This window comes from Nipponia nippon, unplaced genomic scaffold, assembly GCF_047370975.1.
Source record: "Nipponia nippon isolate SJK-2023a ecotype South Korea unplaced genomic scaffold, ASM4737097v1 scaffold_2, whole genome shotgun sequence".
In the NCBI taxonomy this organism is placed as follows: Eukaryota; Metazoa; Chordata; class Aves; order Pelecaniformes; family Threskiornithidae; genus Nipponia; species Nipponia nippon.
In genome coordinates, this window is record NW_028262336.1 from 110,541,816 (window position 1) to 110,567,531 (window position 25,716).

A 25,716-nucleotide genomic window follows, 5' to 3' on the forward strand; every position below is an offset into this window, starting at 1 on the left:
GAAAATGGTCCCAGTTTTTAGGAAGCTAATGGTCTGAAGTAATTTTAAATATCGAGCCACGGTGAGCAAGAAAACCCGAATGACACAGAAAAATGCATTTATTCTATTATTCCTGGGTTGATACAATCAATCAGTTGCAATAAAACTTAAATATGGATGCACAGAGACAGGCAAGAGTGGCGTCTCAGTTGGAAGTCTCTTATTTTCTTTTTTTATTAGCTTAACTCACTGTAAGAGGTAGCCTAAATAAAGAGGCCTTATGAGACCAGGAAACTGTATTGTGATAGAAACTGATTTCATAGGTGCCATTTAATCCCCGTGTAAATATAAATAAATGAAATGCTTAATTCAGCTTCCTTTTGGCTCAGCTGGGAGCCTTGGGAAATGCAGAATAACGTACTTGTTCCTAAGCGTGGAAGCTCAGAACGGTTAGTATGTGATGAGTCCTTAGTAAGGGTCGGTAGAAGCAAGTGTTAGCATGTAGATTCCACAAAAATATATCTCACAAGTGATTCTGCACATTACACAAGTTCACACGAGAGAAAAGGTCTTTTCAGCCCAGTGCGTGTCCTAGTTATCTTCCACAGGTACCAGTAATGTCTCTAGGAAAAGCAGGCTCGGTAGTCTTATCTCCCGGGATTACAGTTGGGAGGTTTAGCAAGGATCAGTGGTACAGGAAACTGCTGTAGCCGCACATTTAGTAGCCTAAATCTAAGGAAGGGCAGTTGTAACAAGCCGTGGGCAGGTTTGTTACTATTGATCTTCTTGTGGAAGCTTTAAAAGTTTTCCTCTCAAAGAATGGCATTAGCACCTATTCTAAAAAGCACCGGTCACTTGCCTCAGCAACTAGTGACATGAGGTTTTCTTTTTTTTCTTTTTTTAAGGAAATAGATTTTTGCGTAGCCAACTACCAGAAGAAATGGTTTATTGTATAAAGAAATGCAGTTTTGCAATATTTGTACTTAAATCATCATCAAATGAAGTTACTATGGTGATTGGAAAATTAGGATTTAAGAACTATATCAATTGCATTCGCTTGGTACTTGGGTTGCTTTAATAAAATCCATTGTAATCGCTGCAATTAAAGTAAAGGAGGGTAGTGCCAACTTTGAGATTTCCCATTGCTGGATCTGAGCACTTGGAGGATGGTCGGACTGCTATTGTGGAGTACGGGCAGAAGTAATAGTTTAAAATTAAACTTGACGGCCAAAGTAGATGTTTTCATTTGAAGACGATACACATTTTTTGTCACACGGAGGTGTTTGTCAATGAGTTTTTCATCAAAACTCTTTTTCTTTTCTTTGGTTTGCTTTCTGGATGATTAATTCAGTAGCGCTGGCATAATTTTTTGCTTACTTTCATCTGCTACAGATGAAGACAAAGGAATTGTAGATGTCCAGTGAACTGTAAAGCATTTTCTAAATTCTGGAAAGTATACTTTTAGTTGGGGCCAAGATTTTCATTCATATTTTTACGTAATGTACATTTCACATTCTTACAGTCTTGGGAAGATAATTTTGGTTTAAAAATTAAAACATTCATTCAAGCTGTGTTTCATTTGAACACGAAAGGAGAAGCAGACTTTTAAAAATGTATAAAGTTTATTCAAGAACTCAGTTTTCAGTTAATTCTTGCAATTTCTTTTTGCATAAAGCTATATAAAGATAGACAAATGTCAATACTGAAGGACTGTGAAATGGAAACAAAGAGGGTTGTGTTTGGGCAATCACCAATAAAGTTTTACTACCATTTTGATATTTTTACTTTTCCACTGTGTAACAATCCCAACCAGTTACAAGAACTGCTCTAAATAATTCTTTTTGAGGGAAAAAAAAATGTAAACAATACAAGTTCACTATGCTGGGTAATGTTTTGTTTTGTTTTGTTTTGTTTTGTTTTGTTTTTCTCCATTTGGGTAACATTTTTGAAAATAAACCAAAGTGCGTACTCTCACTCTCCTGTGCCATAATTTTCTGTTAATCTGTAACTATTTACTGAAGCTTGATTCAAGTAGAAACAATAATTTTGGAGTATTAAAGAGAGATGGAAAGACACCCACACAGAGATACCAGAAATGATAATTTAGTGATGTATGAACAATATTGAGATTAACAGCAATTCAGATTATAGCATCAGCTGATTACACGGTGGTAATTTTAGCATAAACTTTGTTTCTCCACTAACCACAACTAAAAGAAAAAATCCCCAAAATGTTCTTCAGTGACAAGAAGTTGCCATCCATGCTTCAAAAAACCTGCAGAATTTATATAATGCAACTCTATTTTCAATGTCAATTCTGTGGCATAATGAAAAGAAGCATGAAGTTGCAACAATGAAGAGGGGCAAGCTGGTGAGCTGGATGATGGCAGAGCTGGGGATGCAGCAGACCCATTTAGTTTTCTGTGCTACTCAGAATTCACCTGTGAATGAACGGAGGCGAGTCCAAAAGGATTACCCCCACAAGGAAGGCGGTCGTTATTGCAGTGTCTAACAGAGGCGCCATGATGCTTGGTAGCGTTGCTGGCCAGGGAACTGCACCGATTCCGCCAGCTGTATGCCACAGCTTTGTAAAAATGTTAACTACAACTGAGCAGCTTCAACGCAAGAAGTTGCGACAGAAGTGGCTTCCAAATGCCCAGCAGTCTGGGGGTTAGGTTACTCTTGTGGTACATGGAAAGCCTGGATGCCACCCCTTGCTCTGTATTAACTGCCAAATCGCATTTGAAAATGTGCCTCCAAAACAACAGCTTAAAAGGCATAACTTAAAATGCTACGTTTCCATTGCCAGCAGAATAGGCAGATTGTAACTAATTTACAGTATCTGGCCAACATTTAGGGATTAGATTAGGTGAATGAGTAGTTTGGTACCATGCGGAAGTGGGCATATGTTCCTTCATGTCAGAAACATAGGTACGATGGCAATTCAAATGCCTTTGAAACCCGATAGGGGCTGAATTCCCTAAGGACTTGAAGTCCCGGTTTTGCTCTCGTACTACATCTATAAAAGACTGTAGACATTACAGCCCTCCAGGTTACTTGTAGGAGCAGTTTTTAGGCATCTATCTGGCACATACACTGGAATTTGCTGTCCTTTATTTTAATATTCATACTTTCTATCCAATGAATAAGCTAAGTCTGCTCGTAATTTAGTTTCCAAACCTTGCACATGGAGCTGGAACCACCTAAACTGACTTTGAAGGAATGCTCAAGACAGGTTTCTGTTAAAGCCTGCCTCAGCTGAGGGCTTAGTTGTAGAGAGAGAGATAGTTGAGAGATAGAGAGTGCGATAGCTGAGACACACAGTTGTAGAGATACATATTCTCTTTAGGGCCAACAGCCCTGGACTCACTCCTGAAGGTCGATGACTAAGCACAGGAAAAGGGAATTTCAGAAATGGAAGCTGTGTGGCTTCCTACTTCTCCCTTAGGCAATAGGTTAGCAATCAGAGCACTCTCAAATAACATGGGAGACCTTGACTCACTTGCCTCCTTTGCCTGAAGCTCAGCTTAAGCAGTCTCCTACTTTTCCTGTTGAAGCTCTTCTAGTTTGCATTAATTGCTGAGGGCTCCACCCTGCTCATGCAGGGCAATTTCAGTATTGTACATTAGACTCGTGGGATAAATTACAAAGGCAGCCCTTGAGGCAGGGAATACCCAGGGCTTTACTGCAGTGATAGTGGATACTGTTAACTGGCGGCTCTTTCTCAACTGTCTTTCGTGGGTATCTGGGATCATAACTGAGTGTGAGGTTTCTTCACTTTTCCGCCAGAGCTGAAGTAGCAAGTTTAAAAAACAGCATAGTCTTAGTCATTCTTTTGTTCTGATTCTCCTGCTTTAAGGATGATGATTCTTTTCTCAAAAGGATGAACATTCTGTGGTTTAATCATGATTATGGGTTAAAATCTTTCTGCAAATAGACACCAAGGCACTATGTGATAGCAGCTCCCGCCTGGGTAATAATATCAAGTCTATACAAAACAGCATCAAAGGAGTTAAAAACCCATGAGGTTTAAACAACAGACTATTAAATACAAATCCTGCTACCCAGAGGTGTGCAAACAATTTATTTGTGTTCAGTGCAACACTATACAGGGGAATGGGTCTGCAGCTGTGTTTCTCTACAAGGTCAATAAATGGTTTGTCAACTCTGGTGAGCATTTACTTTGTATCCAAAGTCCTAATGTAAAAAATAATAAAGAGTAGTTTTACTCCCTCTGTTTGTGATGGAGTCCCACTCTGACAGGATCAGGAATACCAGTCAGCAGCTGCAGATGGAAATGAAATAGTCCTCTTAATTGAATCCTGTGGGCTGCAAAAAGGATTTTTTTTTTCCCCACCGCCCAAACAGTTCCTTGTGTCAGACAATCTGGAGCCACATTAAGGATTTTTTTCTTTTTACTAGTCCAGCTGGCAGAGCAAATTGCCTTGTTGATTAGCATGTCCTAAAATATAAAAGGGTTTAAATGAGTACAATGGTACAGGCAGTGCAACAAACTATTGCTATTATAAAATATACTAACATATTTCTCTGTTGTACAGTGAACAGATTTGAGACACAGGGAGGTGTAAATGACTCCTGGAGCTTTTTGAATTAGTTATTTTTATATGAATCTCAGTAATAAGCAAATCAGCATATGTGTTGCCAAATTAAAACAGAAAGCTATTAGCAAATTAACACCTTTTACACAGAACTTCTACAAATACCACATTTTTCATATCTTGTGTTATTGCAAGAACAAAATTGCATAGACCATTTGCTGGCACTTTCTGAATTCCCCAAATAATGCTTTGTCTTAGCAAATAGTTCAAGTAGTTCCCTCAATTTAATTTCACCCACTAATGCAGTAAGGGTTTACATGTAGTGAGAGAAAAAACCCACGGAGCTCAAAAACATTACCAATGACATAATCATCTGACTGAATAATAGTTCAGCAAGGAAACGTATTTTTTTGTATGCTCTCTGTAAGGCTGTTTTCGAAGTGTTACGGACAGAACATATAATTTGATTCAAGTCATTCTTTAAGTTGAAATGTCATTTGTGCTCTTCTTCCCCTGTCACCCTGTAGTCCAGAATTGCAGATACAGATTTGTTTCCTAAACTGAAGTAGTTCGTTTTTAAAAATTCTGCTTTTGGTGATGCTCTTTAGCAATAATATAAAACTCAGACTAGCAAGGGGGTGTGCGGCCTTTTCTGGTGCCTCACTGGCAGACACGGCTGTATTCTTGGCAAGTGGAGCCCACGCCGGCCACTGACAAGTAGAGCTTTCCGTCCGGACACACGCAGATTTCGTAAAGCCCCTGAGAAATACCGGATCCACCCCTTGTACCCTCAGGCAATTTGGGCAGTCGCACAGTTTCAGCATCAAGCAAAAGCTGCATGGGAGAAAGCAGGACAAATGGGCTCATTAGAGATAATAATGCAACAGCGTGTCATAAACCAACTTGACCTTGTCTCGGCAGTGGTTTAAGAACAGCCTTCTACCCAAAACTTGGTATATTCAAAGCTGCTCTGAGGCCTAGGCTCTTGGCAGACACTGGAACAAGGGAGAAGGATAAGCTGGTGCCCATCCTCTTCCTTAGCAGAGCCCTCATGAAGTTCAAGGCAGCCAAGTGCAGGGTCCTGCACATGGGTCGGGGAAATCCCAAGCACAAATACAGGAGAATGGATTGAGAGCAGCCCTGAGGAGAAGGACTTGGGGGTGCTGGGTGATGAGAAGCTCAACATGACCCAGCAATGTGCTCTCGCAGCCCAGAAAGCCAACCATATCCTGGGCTGCATCGAAAGAAGTGTGGCCAGCAGGTCAAAGGAGGTGATTCTGCCCCTCTACTCTGCTCTGGTGAGACCCCACCTGCAGTACTGCATCCAGCTCTGGGGCCCCCAGCATAAGAAAAACATGGACCTGTTGAAGTGGGTCCAGCAGAAGGCCACAAGAATGAGCAGAGGGCTGAAGCACCTCCCCCGTGAGGACAGGCTGAGAGAGTTGGGGTTGTTCAGCCTGGAGAAGAGAAGGCTCCGGGGAGACCTTATAGCAGCCTTCCAGTACTTAAAGGGGGCCTAGAGGAAATATGGGGAGGGACTCTTTATCAGGGATTGCAGTGATAGGATGCGGGTTAGCAGTTTTAAACTGAAAGAGGGTAGAGTGAAATTAGATATTAGGAAGAAATTCTTCACTATGAGGGTGGTGAGACACTCAACAGGTTGCCCAGAGAAGTTGTGGATGCCCCCTCCCTGAAAGTGTTCAAGGCCAGGCTGGATGAGGCTTGGAGCAATCCAGTCTAGTGGAAGGTGTCTCTGCCCATGACAAGGGTGTTGGACTAGGTGATCCTTAAAGGTCCCTTCCAACCCAAACCATTCTATGATTCTACGATTCAATGATAAGAGACGGGGCGCCCCTACCCATACACTGAATAGCAGGGCATGGGTGCTGCTGCTGCCACTGGACCCAGGTCTGCCCTGGCCTAAATGCTGAAGCCGTGTAGTCATTCCAGCTGGTTAAGAATGGACACACAGGTTGGTCTGAAGTTCCTCTGTGGAGGAACTGGCACCGTACAGCCTCGCAGAGGGGATAAATAGCCTGCTGCATGTCATGTGCTGTTGCTGACGGGGCAGCTCTTAATGATGTCTGCAGAGCTTCACTCCTTAATTTAGCAATTCTGGGGCTGAGTACCTGCCTCGGGCTAAGGACCCCGCTGGGGTGCCTGGGGATCACTGTGCTAGTGGGGAGCTGAGTGCTATTAGAATTTTATTAGAAAGCATTTCTCTAAGCTAATTCAACATTTGTCCATCGGTAGTATTATTTAATCTGACCCATAAATAAAAGTCTTACTATTGGCACCATTAATTTTAATATCCCGTCTCCTAAAATCTGAGGAATTGAATTAACAGAACTTGAAAAAAGACTTGAAGTTATTAGTTATATTCAGACAGCAAGATCAATCACAGTTATGGAAACAGAAGGGCTTGCACTCACCACACCATCACTGCTGTGTAGTTTGATATCCATCTGGGAAAGAGCTTCAATATTCCCAGCTTGTGCTTTGATATTAATTCCTCGTGGTGCATCCATGCTCAAAGATCGAGTTGGTGATTCCAGCCTGAAAGAAGGAGCAAGAAATCTGACAGTAGTACATTCTCATATGTTCCTCTATTTTTGAAAAATAAGTAAACTTTGAACAAGCCCTTGAAGGATCTCGCCTGAAGTCATATAAAAGATGCAGCTTCTTTTTTCTTCGGGCAGACTTGAAAAAGGAGGTAGCTATTTAAAAACACCAAAGTATCTCAAATGAAAAATATAGATGAATTCATAATACCAATTATTATTATTATCTCAGGGATAACTTCTGATTATTTCAGTCTAACGGTAATTTATTCTTTAAAAATGAAACCCATTTTTACATGCTTTAGTTTGAATTTCTTTTCCTTTTTGACATAATAAGATATTGAAATTAATACAATTGGTGCAGTCTGGAAGTTTTTTAAGAGTTTTGACACTGCTATCAGTCGGACTAAGATTTTTACTCAGTGTGTGTGTGTGTGTGTTGTTTAACTAGATGGCATCTGAAACTTAAAACCCAATAACTGTGTTTGAAATAAAAATTATGCAATATAACAGAAAGCTGCAAACCCAACGGTGCCACAAGATGGCAGGAAGGTACTGTATTAGCTGAATAATCACCTTGTCAGGTCAGCTGTGCAGGATTAATGATTTTTATTTTCCAGAGAGATAAGGCTTTGTTTCTTCAGAATTTTGATATAATTTCCACGATAAGTAGCAGAGATAGAAGTACTAATTAAAAATCATGAGAAGGAAAGAAAAAGCCCAAGCTCAGCAACAAGCTAGTGATTACATTGCTTCTTTCGACCATCACCTAGAACTGCTTCATCTGGAGGCACTGGGAACACTGCAGGATCAGAGTTGATACCTACTGAGTTTTGTTCCTGAATATTGGCTCACCCTTCCTGTTGACACCAGCCTGAATTTTACACTATCAATCAGGCAACATTAAACAGGTGAGTATTAAGGCTAGAGAAAATGAATCAACGGGTGGTCCCAGTTTAGTTTACATCCATGTTACCTTCTCTATTCTGTACGTTCCCTGGACATATATAAAAGAAAGTGGGCTTCATCCGTAATGCAGAACTCAGACACGCATCCCCGTTCCCAGGCCTGCATGTGCTCACTCACTGTGCCTTCCAGGAACGTAGTGGGGGCATGTGTGTATGCGTGCATGTGTGTGTGTGTGCGTGCGTACACGCACGCACTCCCAGCAAATGCTGTGTTGGCTCCATGCGTGCTCAACGGCCACCGATCTGGATGAGTGGAGGACGGTGCCCCAGGAGGTCCTTTACTAGGTATGTGTCAAATAGTGAGTCTAGTCGCTGACTGCCAATTACATGCCAAAGGAATGAAATGATTTCACACACAATCCTGATATAGCTGTCTGATGGGTTTCATTTACTCAGACTGCTTCAGTTCTTCCTTTTTTTTTTTTCAGTTACTTCATTAAAATTAGAATTTAAAAGCAGTCAGTTTGTGCTTGTGAAAAACCTCAGTTGTATCTTGGCGTTCGGAAGAAGCTCAATCCAGCTGATATCTTAAAACCTAAACCCATGACATATGAGCACAGTCAAGCACAGTCACTGAAACTTCATTTTTTTATCTCCAAATCTGAAAATAACTCAGGCAATATTGGCTTATCACTGCTGGCCAGATGTAACAGGAGTTTCTATCTTCTTTGATCTTCAAAGGTCCCTTCCAACCCAAACCATGTTTCTATGATCTGGCTCTCCCCGACATCTCCTGGGTTAGTCACCTTCAGTTAGTTTAAACTCCAGATTGATAATTCAAATTCCTGACAATGGATAACTGCATCACAGTTGCATATTAGGACCATATCCATAAAATAGCTTGATGCTTTATCCCATGACTTTGAGATGGCACAAACTTCTGTCATGATCAAGCTAAGTACCAGGGCACAAGTACGAGTCTGTTCTGCATCAGCCATCTAACATAGTGTTGGTAGTCTTTATTAAGCAATGCTTGTGATTTAACAACTTTTCTATGACTTTTTGGTTTAGATCCTTAGATTTACACTTCTATGAAATCAGAAATCAGGTTTTCCCTGAGTGATTTACATGGGAGGTCTGCTTCATGGGACTATTCTCCAATGCGTATTTGTATGCATTATACAACAAAAAATTAATCAAAGTTTGTATTTTTAATATTTAAAGTTCAAAATATTTTCATAAGTCAGTGTCAAGGTAGTTGAATACAACTGTTGCCTTTGTTTTAGCAAAAAGCTATAAACATTGACATAGCTCATGTTTCTCTGTAAAGTATTTCATCTATGTAAGTAATCTATACATAGGCATAATTTTTTATTTTTAAACTCTATTGAATATTACAAGAAGGCAGACTGCGACAGATTTTTGAAGAGCATATCAGACCTGGAGTTTGAAAAGCAATCAAACACCGGAGAAATATTTCTTTCTACCAAAATTAATGCTGGCAAGAAGCCTACAGACTTTGGAAGCATTTACAGATTTATGATATGACTTACTTACACATAATTTAAATTACATTGCAGAATTACATTTGCTATATTAATCACAATCCTAAAGTTCTGCTGTTTATACAGGTCCTATTTCTAGATTAACTAAGGGTAGATTTACCTAATTAAGTCATTGGAGCTTCCTGGCAATGGAAACTGCAGTGAAGCTTAAGCAGTGATTTTTAAAGCCTTCTGGAGCTATTATGTGTGAGATTTTAGCAAAGACAACATTCAGTAACACTAATGATATATTTCTTCATACAGCATTAAAAGGTTCAGTGCCTCAAGTCCAGATATAATAAAAGGGAAACAGGCACCTAGTGGAGAAATGACATGGCTGAGCTGAACCTTGACTTTGAACGTCCCTTCTCAGTCCCCACTTGGTCCTGAAGACACGTGATTTCCTCAGCCCCTTAGACATTCACCTTAAAGTCACCTAAAATTCTTCAGTGGTCCTGGCCCCGAGGCACTGCCAGTTTGTCGCTGGTGGGCAGGTTTGAACTTCTCCTGTATGCTTACAGTTCTGGGGACCACAGAACTGCCCTAGTAGAAGAGCTGACTGATGCAGATACTTGCGTGAACTCAGGGTGTCTTAGAAAGATATGAATAGAGCACTGCAGTTATTAACACTGGTGATGTTTTAAATAGACATTAATAAAGCAAAATGTGCTCTTTTTTATAAATCAGTGAACAGATGAAGGGAGGAAGTTGCTCTGCACTGTGAATGATTTGGTCAGTCACGAAGAAGATACATGACTGTGTGCAGATAATGGCTGATAAGAAAGTTTCAAGATCTATTCCCTAGGCAATAAAAGGAGGAAGAGAGTAGGCTGGGCTGAGCAAAATGTTGATGTGCATCTCTCAAAAGTCTTGGCAAAACAAGAATTCAGTTTGCTTGCAAATGCTGGAGGGTGCATGGACACTCAGAGGTTTTGGTCCTTTTTTTGTGTTTGTTTGAATTCAGGCAGTAGAATGATAAGGGAATATATTGTTACCAGTCACTTTCTCTTTTTTTTTAAAATTACAGGCATATAAATTACATTTAACAGAATGGAGTGAGGATCTTTATCATCTAGAGGAATTAATCTATGTAATGTGCTGTCCTAAATGAGACATCTGTCACAGCCTGCATCTCATTTGGGAAGATGGATTCTGTTCTTATGAGTAGCTTCTAGGTACTGTGGTAGCTATGCCAGGGGTCTATTAGCAAGTGGTGCAGTGCAAGAGGAATTCACTGGGACGGCACAACATTTGATCCAAGGACCTGACACCCCCATTATATGTGCTCTGAGGAGTACTCTGGACCAGCTGTTGCCTGACCCCGAAGACTGGATGCCCAGAAAGGTTGGAGCATGTTAGGCATTGTCCAGGAGAGCACAGCTTTCAGGTTAATTTAATCCAAATGTAATCCTTTTCATGTGCCACAAACAGTCCACAATGAGAACCAAGATTTGAGGAGCTCAGGCAGTTGGGAGATTTCCCTCAAAAGCACGTTCCTATTTTTAAATTAAAACACTCATGTAGATATATCCACGGAATGTGAAGCAATGGAAACCATGCCTAGGCCCACTTGCAGAGTAGGTATTTTGCCTCGTTCTCCGTCATGCTGATCCCTGCAGCCACCTGGAGGTTTGTTGGCAAAGTGCAGGAACACTGCACTGTCTCAGCTAATGGAGGGCAGGGAAGGGTGGGGGAGTAAGTGGTCTCTGCTAATATTTCATAGCTCTGTCATCTGCTGGATATTGGTCCTCCAGCAGTCCATTGCAACTCAAGCAACCAGTTACAAGGAAGACAATATTTTTATCGCTGTCTTCCTCCTTGTTGGTAAGATAGTTCCAGAAGTAGACTATACTGTCTTGGCTCGCTGCCAGGGAAATTTGGTGCTGAGGTGTGCAAAATAATTTATGAAGGACTGTGTGAAAGTCTTCTGAGGGAATCTGGACAGCATCCAGGCTCTGGATCTGAAACCATCCCAACAACCTACAGGCTTGGAGATTCCCACCCTTTCCTATAAGCATGTTGCTAACTCGTGGAGATACCAGCAATCTCCAATTGCTCAGTTGGCTGTGTTTAGGGAGGATGTGAGAGGAGTAACAACCCACTGCGGTTGTGGTGAAGCAGCAGCTGAATTGAACCCTGCCTTTGAATGTCCCTTCTCAGCCAGTGCATGCTGCAGGAATATCGATCTCTTCTTGCATCCTGTTCTGGCAGGAGATGGAAGGATACCTTGCTGATCTTGTAAGTACCACAATGCATTAGAAAGCTGGATTTAGTACCACAGTCTTCTGGAGCGCAAGTTTCCTACTGCAGTGTGGGGTTGCTTGACTCTTAGAGCAGGACAGAGGAACCAGCTTGCTCTTGTGAATTTGGGGAATAGTTTACTCCTTCCTTCCAGCCACTTTTTGTTCTTTCCATCTTATGAGTCAGTATCTCTCCTGAATTCAATGGGGACAGAATTCCTGGGTATGACTTTAGACAGAAGTTCCCCAAATGTATGCATTCCTCCCAGCACCTACCTGAGGAAGACCAGGATTACTCTAAGTGGACTGGACAGGTAGATGGACACTGCCTCTAAAATTATGGTGCACCCAACAACTGGTGTGCCTATACTATACATACATACAGCTAACTCCCTTCCTGCCCCCGCCCCCCCCCCCCTTGCCTTTTGGTTAAAATAGCCTCATCAATTTTACCATACAGAGAAGATTTTATGCAATGTAAACCTGGCACTAAAGTGTATAAGGTATGGTAAAGAATTTAGCAGTGTATAGTCCATTAAGTATTTGAGTTAAATATGTTCCTGTATAGTAAAAGAGAAACATCTGTGTATTTTAGCCCTGACTCAGCTTTACTTAAAAAAAGGGCCCTTGCACACAGGAGAAAATAAAATGTCAAATGTACTGGACTTGATTTATTTTACTTTATATCAAAACATTTCACAGCAGTATGTTTGTTTAAATCATTAATAAGATACTGGTCTGGTGTTCACCTATATGGTGGCATTTTTTTGTGAAGCCATTTTAAACACTGAAATGTTTAAACACTGGTGGGTCCAGGCGGAACCTAAATGCTAGCTAGTTCATAATGCCTTTTCATTAAAAGTTTTTCACAAAGCTTTCTGGTATTGATTTTTATGAGAGTTCATAAAATATACTAAGCCATCACTTCCACTTCTTTAATTTGCTCAGTCTTCCTCCTATAGTGCTTTAGTATAATTAAAATAAAAGGATCTGTGCAAATAAGTATCTATATTAAGGTTTGATTTAAGAAGAAAGTCATATGAGGGGACAGAAGACAGTGAAAGATCCCATGCCTCTTTCTTCCTGCCGTTTAGTCTTTGTAGGACTGAAGATGCTGCTTCACACTTGTTCCTAGACATCGATATGGGAGCACACATGGGAAATACAGTATTAGAGAAAAGACTGAAGAATACGAAGAAAAAAGAGAGATACAGAAAATGTAACTCAGAAGAGCTGAAGCTGGAATAATGGTACTTTCTCCGCTGGTGTGTATTTGCATATTGTTCTTGTTTCCCTTGAACTTTCATGAAGATGGTAAAATCAAACCAGATAAGGATGTCTCCCACTCTTCCTTTCTGAGTACACAGCTATTTGACCCACCTCTCAGTAAACAATCTCTATGACTTCTCAGAGTTAGAAAACATTTAAAAAAAAATTAATTGCTTTGACTAAACTGTTCCAAGGCCAAATAAAGTCATTACAGTGCGTTCAATAAGGTTGCCAGTTATGGCACTGAAGATCTGATCCTGCAAGCCTGCATTCCTGTGAAAGTAAGCACTGTGCAACCCTGCCTGTGCATGTGGACTTCCAAGACTAGGCTCATCTTTTCCTGAGATTATGTGTATATATATAACTTTTCATTCCTATTTTATTTCTTTCAGAGAAATACGAAGAGTTAGGAGAGCAATGGCTACAGGTCTTAGTACAGTCTATAAAGACGCAGAAGCACTGAGGTTGCATAGGGGACAGGCTGTGAAAATGGGGCATAGAGCATCAGATGCTGTTGGCACATAACCAAAACAGCTTTTTCACATTGTTAAGTAAGGAAGAAACCTTCATATGCCTCTGGTGTGCAGAAAGGAGTCTTGCCATGAACGCTTGCCCTTGAGTTCAAGTCTGACTCTGAAAAGGTCAAAGGGGACCAGAAATTAAATTAGGCGGTGATTGGAGGTCACGGAGCAGAGGAAGAACAGAAAAGGTAAGAAATGAAGGAAAAAAAAACTGTGAGGAAAAAAGGGGGAACAGGAGAATCTTTAACCTGTCAAGGAACTAATGTCTTGAAAGTCAAAAAAGCAACCTAGAGGATTCTGTGGGCTTAATTGGCCTTGGGTCTCTGTAGGTGTCTGCTTTCAGCGCTGCTCTTTGAATGCATGTTAACCTTTAAAAGGCAATAGGAGTGTATTGGCTTTTTGGTTAGTTTGAAAGCAGTCTAATTCACTGGCAATGCAGCTAGACATTATGAGAGAGTAGCCAGAGTATAGCCAGAGCATGCACCAGTTACACAGGAAAAAGATATTGTCAGCATTTATTTATGGTCCAATATACGGAATTTCAAACCATATTCTCTCTTTACGAGGAAGCTGGATTCCTGTTGACATGAGCTGAGCAAAACTAAGCTGAAGTTGTAGGGGTGGATAGAGAGCAGCAGGCACACACTAATGCCGGCTGCCAATTCCCACCCATATTCACTTATCTCCCAGCAGCTTGCTGTTTTGAGGTCAGGCATGTGGGGAGGGTGATCAGGATGTAGCAAGAAGAATATGATTACCCAAACCTATGGATCTTGGTGTTCTGCCTTGTGGCTTTTGGTTGTTTGCCAGCAGGTCCAAAGGCAAAGAAGGACAAAACAACAGGACTGAGATCTCAGTCTCGGTATAAGCCTCATTTTTGTTTTGTTTTGTGAAATTATTTTCTTTGGAATGGCTCCTAAAATTACATCTTCTTGCAAACAGGAAAGATGAGTTTCACAGCATGTTCCAACAACCATATATATCTTAAGGACATGGAAGTATTAGTATTCAACAGTAAACTCTGATAGCTCTTACTGAATGGCAAAAAATATAAAATACTAATGACTCATTAAATCTTCTTCCCTGATCAGTTTCTGCACAGTAATGGAAACATAGCAGTTACTTAGTCAAGCCTTGGCACAAAATTCTGATTTGACATAACTACTGTAAGTAAGTCTTTCAAATGCTGACTGATTTTTCTTTCAAAAATGTCCCATTTTGCATCACACATATTGAATTTCTTCATTTAAAGGTGGAATAATTGCTTCCTACCTGGATGATGCTGTCTTCCACATTTCTTCCATTCACTTTGACACTCTAAGTCTGAGCTTCATTGAGTTAAACTAAATGTACTATAATGAAAAAAAATTGACTGAAAAACAGCATCCACTTTTCCCCTGTCAAGTCCATTAGTTGGTCAATGGTTATAGAACATCATCCCAATTTTTGTAGCTTAGTTCAGAGAAACCATTTCCCAAGGGTTATTGCTCCTGGGATTTGCCTGCATTAGGACACATACTCTGTTTCAGTAAGACTAATGCCAATATCTACAGCTGCCCTACACTAAATCCCAAGTTAGTCTATTATTTATGCCACAATAAAATGTAATATGCAAACCAGTACATTTTAAATGAATCCAAATTAAATACCAATTATCTAAAATGAAAAAAGAAATTTTCTGCAGTTTCTTCAAAGTGCATCTGACTATTTCATTGCAGACAAATTAACAGGAAAACTTATAGTAGCACAAGATACAGCTTAATATTAGAACTGTACTTTCAACTTCAGGACGCCAAGGCTAATACTTCTCCAAAATAAAGTTACTGTGCCAGTAATAAAAAAGATCAGCAGCATCTTGTGAAAATACAGAAAAGTTGTCTGATAATATCAGAAGAAAATAAATAGGGTTTAGAGGCAAGTGTACATACATAGGAACTGCATTAAAAAATATTATTTGGCTGGAATGAAGCAGCTGTACATATAGCACCTATTTTTTCTAGTAATTCTGAAGATATTTTTTAAATCTTCAGTGGCACTATGTTGCAATTTAGAGACTATAAAATAATGGAGCAGTTTGTTTTGATTTGATTTTAAAGTCACTTTTTTTCTTGACTCTGTTCTGCTTATTGCTTAAGCACATTAATGAAAATGTCATTTTGGAAGGTCTATCATTTTGTCTCCAATGACTTGCGAAAGTCTCAAAATGTGCTGGGCTTTGCTGGCAGTTTGTAACATCTCTGACCTCTGAAAAATAGATACAAATGCACATTGTAATGCATTGAAACATTCAAAATACTTCAATAATAGCAGAGCTGCTCTAAAATAATTACACAAGGATGTAGTAGGCTCTGATTTTTCTGGTGGCCTTCTTTCTTGGGACAATAATGTTCCTGACATTTACATACATACATACACTGACAGTCCTAATGTGTGAAGCACTAGCAGTTGTTACAAGAGGGCTACTAATAGCAGTCCAGGACTTTTGTATGGCATGTATAATACTGCTGCAGGATTCTTTCTTTTAAAAAAATAATTCCTTTTGGAAAATAAAAATAAGATTAAGTCAATTATTTTTGTCTCCTATCAACAAGGTGTAAAGTGTTAATAATGTATGGTTACTGAGCTTAAAAAATAAACTCTCAAATCTGTAATGGATTCTGTATGATCAAGGAAATACATTTTTAAAAGCTGCTGTTACCTTTAGAGCTAGATTTTCTGGAGGGCACAAAGTTTATTAGATTCCCCTCCCAGATGTCTGTGTTGGTAAGGCTAGGAGCACTTCATTACTTGATCACTTCAGGGTTGAGTTCTCAACTCTGGAGGGGAAAAAAAGACGATTGGACCACTTTCATATTTCCCTTTCTACCAACTCTCAGGAAGGAGCTGCCATCATACATGACACAGCTGGGCTTATTGTGCTCGGCTGGAATGAAGGGGAGCCACAGTGAAACGACAAAATCCCATTGATACCAGTGGAGTCAATGTTTCATGGAAAGCCACTTGGTGGTAGAATGAAAGAACCAAAAAGTCAGATCACAAATACTCACTAGGCTCAACTAAGAATAGCTCACTTACAGGGAATGTATTTTCTAAAGCAAAAACAATCTTAGAATGACCTTATAGAATCTTGAGCCGATGCAGTAATGGATTCTTAGACTATTTGTGTGTTTCACATTAGACAATCATTGGCTAGAAATAAAATCATGATCAGATTCTATGGATAAATTCATTTGTCCATAGATAAATTTATCTATTTATCCATGTATCTATATTTACATGATTCTATCCAATCTCAAATAACTCAAATCTCAATAACTCAAACAGCTTGGATATGGAGTCAAGTCTGTTACTTGCTCTACTGCTGAATCAGAGTGCCTAAATTTTAAGTATTGCAACGTCAGAGCTGAAGGACCCAAGAAACCAGACTGGATTGTATTCCTCTGATGTCTTCTTTGTTAAGAACTCCATGAAAGAAAAGCACAAACAATATAAGGTTTTCATCCTCTTTTGTGCTTCAGCCTGTGGGCCATCTGATGATCCAAGATTAGAAGAAAAGAGAGATTGTTCTGTTTTCCTGATACAAATTTGCAGATTTGTAAGCTTTAAGAAAGAAGTAAATTACAGGAAGACACTGAAGATGAGCGGTGCAGAACAGTACAGAAAATCAGAACAATCGTCAGAACAAGAATTGCTGGAGTCAATGGAACAGCTGTAGAAGATAATAAATATATATGTAAATACAAGCATGGGAGGCTGATGCACAATTATTAAGATTAGTATAAAAAAGAAGTCTGAATTTGATGCAGAAGATACGCAGAAGGTTTTGAAGAAAGAAGAGATTCAGAAAATTGATAGCACTGAAAACATTAAGAGTGTATTTTGAAATTCTCAAAATCTTTAGCGAGTATAAGACAACTATGGATTTTTACCAACTTAGAAAGACAAGACACTTCTTTTAGGTAAATATGATGGTGTCATGACTTTCCTGAAAAGATAAAGTTCTAGCATGGCCAGGGCCTCCAAGCTAATTATTAGCTTGGAAGTACTCATTACCTCATGCCTGATATCAAACAAGAGCCAGTAATTGGCAGCATTTGCTAATCCTACTTACAAGGTTATATAAACTATGATTAACAATTTAGATCAATTTATGGAATATATGGTTACAAGTGGAAAAGCTTTACTCTGGGATTTGAACATTTCCCAGCGCAGTTCATGGCCTTGTTTCTCATGATGAATTTTCATTTCTTCAGAGCTTAACCAAACATGGCATAGTCAATAAGTGTGTGATTCCTCTAAACAAATGTAGTTGCCTGTAGTAAGGAGTACAGGTGATCCCTTGTGCACCTTTCAAAATGAATAGAGAGAAATAGGCACTGCTAGGGCATAATTAATCTGATCTGTTTTAGATGTCTCTGTTAGGATAAAATGTAACATGCCCTAACAGTACCTGTCGCCTTCCATGAAAAGGTGATGAGATCTTATGTAGGTAGCTACACTCTAAACGAGTTGAGAGCAATACCACCTGAACTATCTGCCCAAGCAGTTGTAAACCCCTGGGGCCATGCTTCAGTTATATTAGTCTCTCTGAAAATGCATCTGTGTGGGTGGTTTGTGGGAAGATCCCTTCCCACTTCAGTGAATGAGTGTTTCTGCTTGCAGAGAGGCAGCAGTTCTAAATATGGATGAGCATCTGAAATGCATCTGCTTATTCTGGGCACACAGAGGTCCTCTAGGTTTGGACTCTGTTGTACGAATGCAGCCTGAATATGTAAGGGCTGAATGGTAACCAGAGATGTGTGCTGAATTATCAGCTGAATCACACATATGAACGATGAAGAAATCATTTAGGATCAGCCAAAACGTTAGGCAGATACAGATGAGGGTTTTTTTGTTTGTTTTTGTTTTTGAACCCTACCCCACATGTATAGGAAGTGTGGTTGATTTTTAAATAAATAAGCCTATTGGAGAGTTTTTTAGCTTATCTTGTCTTATGCTAAAAATGATCAAGGATAAAGGGCAGATCCCTGAGGCACTTCCATCCTTTTGGGTGGCATTCTTAAATGTTGGGAGTATTTGCTGTTCTTGAAGATGTCAGGTGGTATGTTCTTCAGCATATTTTCTGTTCCTTTAATTTAAATAGAAAATTTCTCATCATATTTTTATTTCTTGAAATAGTCTGTATTCCAAATTTATTCTGTATTTATGTTCTAAATGAAATGAATGGCAACAGATGATTCCAGTAAAGCTCAGTTATGAGAACCTGGATTCAAGGGAATTGTTCAGCATAAGCACAGCAGGCACCAACACTGCTTATGGCTTAGGGGTGATCTCTGTGCACAAGCACAATTACAAAGCCAGATCTGAATAACACATGTTTCCAGTTCCCAAGGTTTTGGTTAACAGAACTTATTTTATGTAAGCAATATAACAGAAATGTTCGAAGTTCTAGGACAAATGCACTTACATGTTCTCTTAAAAAGAGAATAAAACAGTGCCGAATTTTAATGCTACATTGAAAAGACTATAAAAGCAATTTAAACCAACATTTATAACTTATTCAAAAAGATAGCAGATATGATTATTACAGTGTAGTTATTTGTTTACTAGTTCTCCATCCATCTTAAATATTGAGGTGTTTTAGCCTGTTTGTCCACTGTCACTCAATGAAGAGCTGTTGAAGGAATGAAGACTAAAGAGCAGAACTGAGATATGACTAAAATAAAAGCTTCTCTCAAGATGGACAGTTGTGATAAAGAGCGGTAAGCAGAGCTAATTCAAAAGAGGTCTCTGTGATGACCTCAATTTTATGATGTGCTGACTCTCCAGGTAATTAAAAATGGCCAAGGCCCCAGTGAATGTGATTGAATCTGGCACATCACAGATGTTTCCAGCATGGCTTTTTCACATGACTTTAATGATATTATAAAACAACTTATTGTATTATAAAATTTTACTCTCATATAATAACACTTTTTGCATCATTGTTGTGAAAATCTGGTTAGTATTTTCATTACGAGTCTATTTTCATAACATTATCTTCTGCGTTGAAATTTGCCATGACTTTCTTTTATATACTTCAAGCAAATTTTTCTTTAATATTGTCCTGGTTTCAGCTAGGATAGAGCTAATTTTCTTCCTAGTAGCGGGTACAGTGCTGTGTTTTGGATTTAGGATGAGAATAATGTAGATAATACATTGATGCTTTAGTTGTTGCTAAGCAGTGCTTATACTAAGTTAAGGACTTTTCAGCTTCCCGTGCTCTGCCAGGTGCACAAGAAGCTGGGAGGGGGCACAGCCAGGACAGCTGACCCAGACTGGCCCCAGGGCTATTCCATACCATATGATGCCATGCTCAGTATATAAACTGGGGGAGCTGGCTGGGAGGCAGCAACCACTGCTCAGGAACTGGCTGGGCATCGGTTGGCAGGTGGTGAGCAATTGCATTGTGCATCACTTATTTTGTATTTATTATTATTATTATTTTCTCTTCCTGTTCTGTCCTATTAAAATGTCTCAACTCATGAATTTTACTTTTTTTTCCCCCAATTCTCTCCCCCATCCCACGGCAGGGGGGAGTGAGTGAACGGTTGTGTGGTGTTTAGCTGCCTGCCAGGTTAAACAACAACAAATACGCAGAAGCATAGAAAGTTTTCAAGTAACTGGAATTCTTCAGTATGTGCTGTTCATAGTGTCCACTTGTTCTGCATGAAAAGAGAGACTCAAGTGAAGAGGTCTTTGCTGACAAGCAGGTCATACCCTTCCCCTCTTGTGATTCATTAGTACAGTGGGTGAATGTGCCAGACTCTCATCAGTCTCCACACAACTGAAGTACCATGACTGCACACACAGGCTGAGCAAGAGGGGAAAGACTGTGAGTAGTGACTGTGCACATGTACAATGTATCCTGGAAGAATTACTGTGATTAGGAAATGCTTTCCTTTCTTCTTCCAGTGTCTGCCACATGCACATCCTTATGGTGGGTGACTCCTGTTTCACGCCTCGCCCCCAGCTCCCTTGATATATGTGCAGACAGGTATGTAGGTGAAAGATAATGTAAAGGATGCTCTACCCAGCTCAACATTATGTCTTAGACCAGTGACAGCACAATCATAGACTTACAAATAGAGCTCCAGGTGGTCATCTGCAAGGTGTCTATAACTACGACAATCATTAATGAAATTTTCACGGTAGCTTGCGCTCTGGTGGAGTATGCTGTAATCACTGATGACAAGTTCACTTTAGCAATCTCAGCGAGCAGTCTGACATTGACAGGTACCCAGTTCAGCAGCGTAGGTGTAGAAATCGTTATACCTTTGCAGTACTGACATAAGCAGCTATGGAAAACAGGTAAATGGCTTTGTCCCATACAAGTGGCAGAAATAACTCTTATTGATTTTCATGTGTTAAGTGACATCTCTGAAAAACTGCAGCTTTAGGAAGAACATCAGCCACCTGACTGGCTTAAGGGAAAGTCAGTTGTGACAGTGGGCAGAAACCTGGCCTGTGTTCTCAGAGAGATCTTACCTGGCAAAAAAGCCACTAACAGGTGCATGGACTTCCTCTCCTGCTGTTACTGAGGTATCTATCACTCCCTGGTTTCAGAGGCCGGCACTCCTATGAACCAGGAAACGTGGTGTAGGTGCCCAGGAGAGCAGCTCTGAGTGCCAACACATCTGACTGCCAACACAGGCTCACTAGGAGACCGGTCACCAAACACCCCTCCTACCTCAGGAGGGAACCATCTTCTGTGAGAGCAGGACAGCGTCCCTCTGCAGGCTCAGCATTACAGAAGGCAGAATGATCTCATCAGCAGAGGCAAGTGTATCTCCTAAGGTCATACGGTCCATACATACAGTGATATATAAGCCCTGCAGGTGAAGCACTGTAGTTTGTAAGCTAAATTGTAATGAACAAGATTTTGCAAGAACATGGGTGCACACAAATAGCTAGTAACACAAGACAGAGAAACAGATTGTACTTGGAAAATTCTTTTCACTTTAAGATTAATATTTTCAAGACAAATCCCTGCTTAAAAGAAGACTAGATGTGAAGTAGTATCCAAGTCTTTGCTAATAAGGTGTTTTTAAATATCTGAGTCAGAAATGTTTCTGAAAAGTTGGTAAACATGAGGTCCTGTACCATCCAATCCTTTTAAACTATGCCTTTTCATAGATTTGAGTCCGTCAGATGTAACTCATAACTGTAGTCTTACTTTTCCGTTACAAAATTCATTCTCTTCTGATTGACTGGGCTTTTGATTTGCATAATGAATGCAAATAAAAATCGCTGTACTTCAATTAGTCAGATGGTATTTTTAGGAAATTAGCATGTAAGCATTAGTATTACAAACATGATTAAGCAATGATTTAGCAAATATTTTTACCCTGATTGGCTCCTATACATCTCTTTCTAGATTTCCTTCATAATTCTTATTCGTATGGCCATAAACCCCCACAACTTCAGTTTCCTCTCTGTCTTATTATACAGTTTACCCTAGCAAATCTATACTTTGAGTGCAAAAGGAAATCATACTATGAATGGGGAATGAAAAGGATAAAAGTATGCCCTCATAAAGACTCAGAGAGAAGCAGAAGCCATAAGAAAAGTGGAGCTATTGGATGCCACAGAACAGAAGTCAAAATTAAAGGGGACATATTTATTCTGCATATATAGATAGGGAGGTCTACCAGCAACCCATCAGTACAGTAATTTACCTTAACCAAATACCTAGAAGGTGTATAATTATGCCCTCAAACTACCAATATTCTATAACATGTAAGTTACAAGCTAGTAAATCTACATTTTGATGCTTTTCAGTGGCGGACATAGGTATTTCATTAAAATATGAAGCAATGCTTCTTAAATGATATATTTAAAATTTTGGTCAATGCCAATATTATACATTTGTTTAAAATACATCTGTTTCCCTGGGAAATACTGAAATCTTTTCAGAATATACCCATAAGCTGTTAAATAATATGTTAAATGATAACATTATATATATTTTTATAATCATAGTCTGACAAATGTTGAGTGTCTGGAACAGTGATATCGCTCCTGCTACAGAGCTTTTCAAATGCAAGAAGGGTGGAATGATGTGGGTCACTTTTGAACTTGGATGTAAACCCTCAGTTGAAGAACTGGCAAAATACCACAAACTGACTGTACTAAAAGTGATTTCCCATGGGATTTGTGCTCAGAAGGCACAGTTGCTGGCTGTCGGACATGCATTTATGGCAAATATAAGAACAAAGCTAGTATGCATCTACAAGCATTATATTCATTATGCGTAGTATACAGTTAGTTAATAAATGAAAGATGTCACTTTTGTAAGCACATTTCCATTAGTTCCAGAAATATGAGTGCTCAGTTCAGAAACATTGTTTTGAGATTCACACAGCTTTGCTGATCCATTGTTTTCCCTTAGAAAACCACAAGATGTGTAGATCACAAGACACAAACAGTATCAAAATGACAAAACTATGTACGAGTTACGTATTATTCAGGGATATGAAATACAGGAGGAATAGAACAATATGCTAAATAATAGTCTAAAGTCCTATAAAGTATCAGAACAATATGTTAGCATCAAACTAGAAAAATGTCTAAACTGAGACACTAGTTTTTCACGAAGAGATTGTTATTTGATAACTAGGGATAAAAGGGTATGTGTGCTGGCATGAAACTCTGGATAGTATCAGAAGAGGCTACTTCCAGTACCTAACATGGAACCTGGGGAGAAGCTGGCTTTTAGGGAATTGCTAAAAATGTCTCTGTCTACAGCAGCTAGTTCCATTAGTTGCTGTTATATATTTCCCACCTACATTTTTGGTCACAAGTCATGTGTCTGAACACGGACTTCTATAATTCTGTTTAAATTCCTTCTTTTGGAAAGCAAGGTACCTGGTTTCCATTAGAACTTTGCTGTGATCCAGTTAGAGGTGGCAGCTAAAGTCCATGGAAGCCCCCAGAAGACCTGATTGAGGCAAGTTCTCAACATGACAAATACACATCAAAGCACAAAGGCTATAGCCACTTTCATGGAAAACCATGGAAGAGGTAACACTTTCTATCTTTTTAAAATATTCTAAACAATATATAAAATATATACTATAATATATATAATGTTACAGTACACATAATACAATCCTATTGATTTTGCTATTCAGCAAGGAATTATGAAGCATCAGTTCAATCCCTCCTCATCTTGAGGGGAATGAAACCTGTATCTATTACCTCTATTTACCAGACTACAAAACAGCTTGGTGGGAGTACAGAGCTGGACTATGGTCATCCCTGGGCTGAATGTCAGTCTTTGCACAATCAAGTAGTCTGGCAAGAAACCGAGCAAACAAAGAGGAGATAACCTAGTGGTCAAGACATTCATCTGGTTCTTCTTCCAGGATTGCTTTTTAAATCATAACTGCAACCCCCTGGTCTCTTCCTGTTCTTGGCTGAATGCCCTAACCACCAGACGAACTTGTGCTGCCTCTTGCTTGCTCTCCTGTGGTCACATGACCACACAGAAGAGCAGGTTCAGCCAAAGGAAAGCAGATATGTCTCAACAGATAGCCACTTGCTGTCAAAGAAGCACCCCTGCACCTGGAAGCTGCGTAGGCACTTGACTACACCAGGCAACTGAATTGCAGAGACAAGTAGGAGTCCAGACATATTTCTGTTCTCACTAATTACAACTGGCTAATTTTAACCTGGTACCTCTTCAGTGGTGATTGTCTGGGGAGGATATTTCCTGGATATATCCAAATCTTCTCGTTGACTGTAACCATGACATTGAGACGTTTGTCAGACACTTCTTACATGTCACTCTGTTTTTAGGTCTCCACTGCGTCCTAAAGTCTTAACAAATTTTGTAAATGGAAACTAGGTATCTTAGGTAGAGATAAGAACTCCAGGAAAGGAATTCAAAAGTAGGCAATGTTATTTTAAACCTAGGAATACTTCAATTTTGAAATGTAGATTTTGTTACTATAATTCTTCCTACCAGTTGGAAGCAAGTGCAAGCACATCTCTTTTTCTTTACAGGTGAGTCACGAATTCAATCTATTAGACTGAAAAGGACTCTATGTGTTCCCTTCAAATTACAAGATGAAAAGACAGTTACTGACCACAGAATAATTGTATTGCTCTGTCTCCATTACTTAGCTACAAAAAGATATGTTCTAACACACTTATCTCTTTGTTTCCAGAAAAGTGGTCTATCTTGAAATTCGGCATTTGGACAGGAAAGCCAGCAGAATGTGTAATTCAGAAGGCCATTTGTGTCAGCTTTGTTTGCGATACTGCCCTAAATCTGAATGACAGAGAATGAATGCGGCCTCCGTTCGTATGACACAAGCTGAAAAGTTACAAGCATTAACAGCTTTCCAGTCAGCTCCTTGAAATATGCAACTACATTTGAACTGGATGGGTTTCCTTGAAGCAGGATGCCCTACATTTAATGCTGCATACCGTGGCACTTTATATCACATTCACCCAGCATATCACATTCACATGGCACAGCACAACCACTGAGGGCAAAACAGAGGAAAAATAGCAGAGGATTAATACATCGTGTAAGTGCGGAGATAAGGCTTGAGGAGAGCAAATAGGGTATTTGCTTATTATTACTATTTGCTTATTATTACTATTTGCTTTTATTATAAATTAGTATTATTTGCTTATTATTATTATCATCATCATCATCATCTATAACTTGATACTTCCTACCTTAATCTGGAAAGGAAGCATATTCAAATTTAAAACAGAAAAGTAATACTTAAAATTGCATCTTAAATTTTCATATTGAAGTGCTTTTCAGTAAGTAGCTTCCTGTATTTAACAGTGTGGAATGAAACAATATTTATAAAGCATTACAAAATTGCCATTCATTGGTAAACTTGTCTCAGCCCCTTCACAACAGAATGCATGAATTTTGTTTACGCTGATGTTTAAGGTTACCCTTGAAAAGAACCTTTTTCCAACATGAGCCTTGTAAATTGCTCTTCTCTGTCTATATCTTAACTTAGCATCTGCACTGCAGACAAACGCATGTGCTTCTCGATCCTCCCCAGAAGCCCTCCATGGAATCATTGCCATCTCTGCTTTCAGACTTGACACTGATTACGGGTGGTA

At 39.5% G+C, this 25,716-nt stretch overlaps 1 protein-coding gene across 12 annotated transcripts in view; it reads right to left on the reverse strand.

The window, feature by feature from the left end:
• Positions 1–80: 80 nt before the first annotated feature.
• Positions 81–25,716, reverse strand: part of SGCG (sarcoglycan gamma) — a 151,571-nt gene continuing 125,935 nt past the window's right edge. For all 12 annotated transcript variants that reach the window (XM_009476812.2, XM_087759354.1, XM_087759357.1 and 9 more), the window contains 2 exons: positions 6,971–7,094; positions 81–5,372 (listed from right to left, as the gene is read on the reverse strand). In XM_009476812.2, coding sequence (XP_009475087.1) covers positions 5,199–5,372; positions 6,971–7,094 — 298 coding nt within the window. In that variant the 3' untranslated portion in view covers positions 81–5,198. The remainder of the gene's footprint in view (positions 5,373–6,970; positions 7,095–25,716) is intronic.